This window comes from Octopus bimaculoides, chromosome 2 (genome assembly GCF_001194135.2).
Source record: "Octopus bimaculoides isolate UCB-OBI-ISO-001 chromosome 2, ASM119413v2, whole genome shotgun sequence".
NCBI classification, from domain to species: domain Eukaryota; kingdom Metazoa; phylum Mollusca; class Cephalopoda; order Octopoda; family Octopodidae; genus Octopus; species Octopus bimaculoides.
The window spans coordinates 146726386-146732993 of NC_068982.1; the positions used below are offsets into that span (position 1 = coordinate 146726386).

Sequence of the window (6608 nt, forward strand, 5' to 3'; positions counted from 1 at the left end):
ATACACGTGTGCGTGTCCCCATATACACACATGTATCCATCTACATATACACACATGTATAAATAGAAATATATTCATGCACATACACATAGCTATACATCTACGCCTATTACCTAATTAAATAAACAGATTCGTATATACATATACATACATGAATACATACGCAAACACACGTATGCACATACATACATACATACATACATACCTGATGAGAAGGTTACAATTTTAATATCAAAGATCCCTATGGATCACACAGGTTGTAATCCTTTGAAACATATGTAGGAATAAAGTATGCAATTATAACATGCGTTTTCTCCAATCCTTAAATTCTTATATATATATATATATATATGTGAGTACGTTTATATATGTATTCTAATTTTGTTCTTTCAGCATGCTTTTAATATTCTTAAAAATGAAATACCTACCTTGGAAAATTCAAATATCTGTGATGAAGGTAATTTATTATTATTATTATTATTATAATCATCATCATCGTCGTCGTCGTCATCATCATCATCATGTGAAATTGGTTGAATGATATTTCGGCATCTGGCGTGCCTTCCACTGACATGTAATATTTGAATCTGTAGGACGCTAGATGCCGAAATATCATTCAACCAATATCACATGATAACTATGGGACTCTTCTATTTTTTTTTTATTTTTGTATAACTTCTGGAGGAGTTACCTCAGTCCTATATAATCTTAACTTATTGGCCGATGACAGTACCACCTGATTGTCACTCGTGCCAGTGGAACATTAAAAAAGCACATCCGAGCATGATCGTTGCCAGGGCCACGGATTGGCTCCCATGCTGGTGACATGTGAAAAGCACTGTTCGAGCGTGATTGTTGCCAGCATTGCCCTACCGGCACATGTACTGGTGGCACTTGAAAAACAACATTCGAGCATGGTTGTTGCCAGTGCCGCCAGACTGGCTCCCGTGCAGGTAGCATGTAAAAACACTTTTTGAGCATGCTCATTGCCAGAACTGCCTGACTGGCCCTCATGCTGGTAGCATGTAAAAGCACCCACTACACTCTCGAAGTGGTTGGCGTTAGGAAGGGCATCCAGCTGTAGAAACTTTGCCAGATCAGATTGAGCCTGGTGCAGCCTCTGGCTCGCCAGTCCTCAGTCAAACCATGCAACCCATGCCAGCATGGAAAGCGGACGTTAAACGTTGATGAAGATTATTATTATTATAGACGTCACATAGTATGCAATATCGTGAGCTTGTTGATTGAAGATATTGTGTCTACCAGGGGTTTGTACTGTTTGTCAAGTCACAACAAGGACCTCAGACAGACATTACTTTATGCCATATGCATGCAGTTCCAAGCAATGCCGACTTTTGCAATACATCTAGATTGTAGGATATCTCTAAGGTTTTCAGATTTTTTTTCAGATTGGGTGTTGAAGCCAATGCTCCGATGACAATAGGGATAACCTTTATGTTCGACTCTTGTAGCTGCCACATCTTAGCGATCTCAATTCTCAGGTCTCCATATTTATTAACCTTTTCTCTTTCTATCATGATGTGTTGATCTCCTGGCACTGCTACGTCAATTATTAGGTACTCTTGTTTATCCCTCCTAAAAATTACTATATCCAGCATTCAGTGCTCTAACACTTTGTCTGTCTGGAAATCAAAGTCCCAGAAGATTTTTGCCTTCCCCTTTTCATCCATTACCTTTTCCAGTGTATGTTAGTACCAAGCACCTGTAATCTCATATCCATACTTACAGCGTAGTAGCCAGTGGAGGTTTTGGGCTACTTTGTTGTGTCTACGCTTGTACTCTTTCTTCGCAAGACATTGTTATTATTATTATTATTGCCTTTGCACAGCTTCTAACGCTGGAGATGTACTACAGTGTCAGCTGTTCACTACCAGTGAACTAAGGTAACACCTCTTATTTTTTCCAGAGTATTCGAGTGGTTCCTGTTTTCTGTAAGTGCTCCACCCTTATTGCAGCCCCTATTTGTTCCATGTACTTCTCGAGATTTTTGCTCACTGTTGCCAGGGCTCCGACAGTTATTGGTACTACTGCTACCTTTTTCATCGACCCCCAACTGCTTAACTTCCCAAGTTAACCTGTCATATCTCTCGACTTTTCTTTCTTCCTTATCACATACCTTGTTGTTAGCTGGGCATGCTATATCTATGATTCAGCATTATTATTATTGTTGTTGTTGTTGTTATAGTTGTTATTGTTAATAAAATAGCCAGCTGGCAGAATCATTAGCATGCTGGATAAAATGCTTAGTGGCAGTTTGTATGTATTCTGAGTTCAAATTGCACCTTGGTCAGTTTTACCTTTTGTCCTCTTGGCGTTAATGAAATAAGGGTCGGTTGAGCACTGGGATTGGTATGATCGACTTACCCCCACCCTTAAAATTACTGGCTTTGTACCAAAATTTGAAATCATTGTTATTATTATCAATTTTCAAAATATTAAATTTCAGAGCCTGTTTGGGTGTTTTGTAAATTTTGTGAAAATAGTCTGTTCTGTCAAAGAAATGGTTCATCTGGTATTCTTTCTTGTGTGTGTCTGTGTTTGTTTATTTTTATGCTTTTCCAAAAATCACTGAGCTAGAAGCAGTGATATTGATGTCATTTCCCCTGTCTACAAATCATTCAATGACTTTTGCTCCCTTAAAGACATGTGGTGTGAGAGATCTCTTGAACTATAGGTGGAAATCAACAACTGGAGGGGGTTTCCAGTTCTAAAACAATGTTTTGATAATAAGGACTTTTGAGTGAGATCGTTGGTAGTGCCCCTGGACTGACTCTTGTGCAGGTGGCACATAAAATACACCATTTTGAGCGTGGCCATTGCCAGTACCGCCTGACTGGCCTTTGTGCCGGTGGCACGTAAAAGCACCCACTACACTCTCGGAGTGGTTGGCGTTAAGAAGGGCATCCAGCTGTAGAAACTCTGCCAAATCAGATTGGAGCCTGGTGTAGCCATCTGGTTTCACCAGTCCTCAGTCAAATCGTCCAACCCATGCTAGCATGGAAAGCAGACATTAAACGATGATGATGATGATGATTTATGACAGTCAGGTATAATTTGCTGTTTCTGGCAAGCCGATTAACAAGCTACCTTGGTTGTGGTTAGCACATACCAGCTCCTTCTTTTGGCAATTGTTGTTAGTTATTGTTTATTATTATTGTTGTTGTTGTTTTTTTTGTTATACATTTATTTTTTTCTATTTCTACTGATAATGACAACTCTTCATTTTCCTACTATCGCTAAAAAAAAAAGAAAAAAAATACCTGGTATTGTAACTGTATTATATGATCTACTTAATATATAGTGGTCAGTTTTATGCAGAAACGGTATATACCACACCAAATATTTTTACAGCATTCAATACAATGTTTATGTTCAAAATGTAACTTCTTTGATTCTGAATTCAGTTAAGTACACTGAAACTGCAGTAGTTTAATGTTTTGCCTAAAGGTAAAACATTCTTATAATGGGACACAAAATGCAGCATTCTAAATTATCCAGCAACTAATGTTATATTCATTCGCTCGGTTTGTTACCCTACTACTATATACATACCATGTTATTTTTATAGATGTAGCCATAACATTATTTTTCCTTCACTGTTATATCTATTATGAGGTTCCTGATAGCTGTCAATGAATACTATTTTTCTGTATATATTATAGCTTACAGCTCTCTGTTCCTTTTCTTTTTAAATATTTTTATGTGGTACTGTCCATTAAGTACTGTATTGTTAAATATATCTGGAAATGTATACTGTATAAATACACACACATACACACACACACATATATATGATTTTATGTGTGTGTGTGTGTATATATATATACACACACACACACACATATATACACACACATATATATACACACACACGTATATTCACACATACATATCTATAAATGGCTCACTCTCTCTTTCTATTTCTCTCCATATATGTATGTATATTGATGGATAGATAAATAGGTAGATACACATGTATATATGCATGCACACACACACCACCACACAAAGCCAGAGAGAGAGAGAGGAAGAGAGACTGAGATGCAGGCATGGCTATGTGGTTAAGAAGTTTTGCTGTCACATAGTTTCATGTTCAGTCCCACTGCACGACATTTTGGACAGGTGTTTTTACTATAGCCTCAGTTTGACTACAACCTTGTGAGTGGATCTATCAAACGGAAACTGAAAGAAGCTCATTGTATTTATGCATATTTGTGTTTCCTTATCTTGATTCTGCATGTTAAGTGTAAATAAAGATTACCATTGTACAAACAGTGTTATTCATTTGCAATCTTCCACAAAAAAATGTCTGGCCATTACACTGCTTGTATTTGAAAGACCATAAGGAATATTATCTTCCTTGGAAACAGGTATGGTTTGGGAAGGTAAAAGGCCATGGGATTGCACCTAGAAAGTTCCCCTCTGAGGCACAAGTCCAGGCAAGATTGTTTATGAAAGACCAGCAGTTGCCATACATACAAGCCTCCCCTCTCCACACCACTGATGTTATCCAAAGGAAAGGTCTAGGCTAATACAGCTTGGCACCAGTGGCGTTGCAACTCATTTCTACAGATGAGTGAACTGGAGCAATGTGAAATAAAGTGTCTTGCTCAAGAATACAACACACAACCTGGTCTGGGAATTGAACTCACTACCTCATGAATGTGAACCCGACATGCTAACCATTGAGCTATGCGCCTTCACAACAACCCTCTAAATTTTGCTTCATTGAACTTTGACCTGTCCAAGCATGGAAACATGAGCATTAAAATGATTATTTTTCATTTCAACCAGGATATTAGATATCTTTATACCTCACTGATTACAATACACTTTCATTCTTCCCCTGAGTGTGGCCTTTTTTTCCATTTAAGCCTTAATCGTTTGACTATGTTGTCTTCTTCTTGTCTTGGAAGTCTTCTGAGCATTCTCTTCTCATTTTTCAGATGCCACTCAACAAATGCACAGGTTCACCTGTTGTCTATGAGCCTTGTGACATGTCTGTCCCAGCAAAACTTGTGCAAATTTTGTCCTGTATTTATCTCATGTGTTTATGTGCTTTTTGCTCGTTGGTGTTGTCTTGTACTTAATTTGTATTTTTTATATACACACACACCGTACAGAAACAAAATGTACTTACTTTTTTGCTTCATTATGTTAATCTGTTATTGCATGCCTACTACCCTTGTTAGCTTTCATTTCATCCTATTTTGTTTTACTTGTCACATTTTAGTTGAAGCTGCTCTTCTTAAGAAGATCAATGCAATGACAGAAGAAAATGTCTTCCACAAACTTTATCACAAGGAGCGGTACGATTCTTTCTTTTCTGGCCTTTGCGATTGTAGATCTATTTTTTCTATCTCTTTACAGTAACTCAATGACAAATCTGTAGGAGAACAAAATGGCTATAAAAGAGAATAAATTAATTTATTCATTTATCTTGTCTGCTTCCAGTGAACATCTTTATTACATTTCAGTGTGTCTCTTAGTCTAACCAAAATGTTTATTAATTTATTTCAGCTGTTCATTGAATCCCTTAAGTAAACAACTTGATTCTACAATTAACGAATACAAGTCCCATATTAACACGTAAGTGACCTGATTTGTTACAATGCTTTCTGTTATTATTTTCTGGAAAATCAAAGAGATTTACCCCCTCATGGTTACCAGTGCAAAACTCCTTAATTAAGTGCTAAGTCTAAGACGAGGTTGTAGAAACTGATTCTAAATTCTCACTCTTCAGACCAAATACAAATACTCCTTGACTTTCCATAATTGTATTATGTAATGCATATATATTTGCAATAAATTGGATACATTATCAGCAAAAGTTTAGCAAGTAAATTTCTTGCTGTAAAACATCAGGTTTTGCTGATGACTCTGCAATTTCAATTTTTTAGTGATAATTACTTGGCACTTCATTGACTACAGACATAAAAGTAGATATGCAAAAATCAGTGAATACAATCAAAGTGATGTTTATTAGAGACCTGGACCCCAACAATTATATATGCCATCTTAGGAGCTCAACAATTGCAACATTGTCTGTTATAATATTGATGCCTAGACAGAAATCTTAGTGGAAGAGTTCAACACTAAACAATGATTTTTTTTTTATGATTGAACTTTTGAGTTCAGTTTTCAAGAAAGAATAAATGATAACCAACTGATTGTAAGAGTGCAGAGTTACTCAGCTGACAGTATTTTATATTCAAGAAGACCAATATCACTGGTTACTTCTTTGAGTTATAAAAATTCAAACTATAGAGCCTTGTCATGTTGAAGTAGCTTTGTAGAAAACATACATTTCACAAGTTTAGTAATATTAGATTTAATGAAATTTCTCACTTTGCTTTGGGTGGGGATCAATGGAAAAAACATACTAGCCATTCTTGAGTGCACAAGATTGCTTACATTGTGAACAAGCTCTTCAAGAAATGAAGATGTCAAAGAAGCAGTGTTATATTTTGTTTTGTCATCGTTTGTTATTCACGTTTCTTTATTTATTATTTTTATGGCTTAGTCAGAAGGTAGGGCTCATGACTTTCACATGATTGATACAGTTGATGTTCATCTTGAGCTACTGT

General features: G+C 36.5%; 1 protein-coding gene across 3 annotated transcripts in view; it reads left to right on the forward strand.

Annotated features, from left to right (window-relative positions):
* The window catches only part of LOC106872179 (uncharacterized), a 29406-nt gene that overhangs the window by 7873 nt on the left and 14925 nt on the right, over positions 1-6608 (forward strand). For all 3 annotated transcript variants that reach the window (XR_008263451.1, XM_014919072.2, XM_014919071.2), the window contains exons 4-6: positions 394-457; positions 5255-5330; positions 5542-5610. Coding sequence is in view for 2 of the 3 variants with exons in the window: in XM_014919072.2 (XP_014774558.1) it covers positions 394-457; positions 5255-5330; positions 5542-5610 (209 nt within the window). In the remaining variant the exon portion in view is untranslated. The remainder of the gene's footprint in view (positions 1-393; positions 458-5254; positions 5331-5541; positions 5611-6608) is intronic.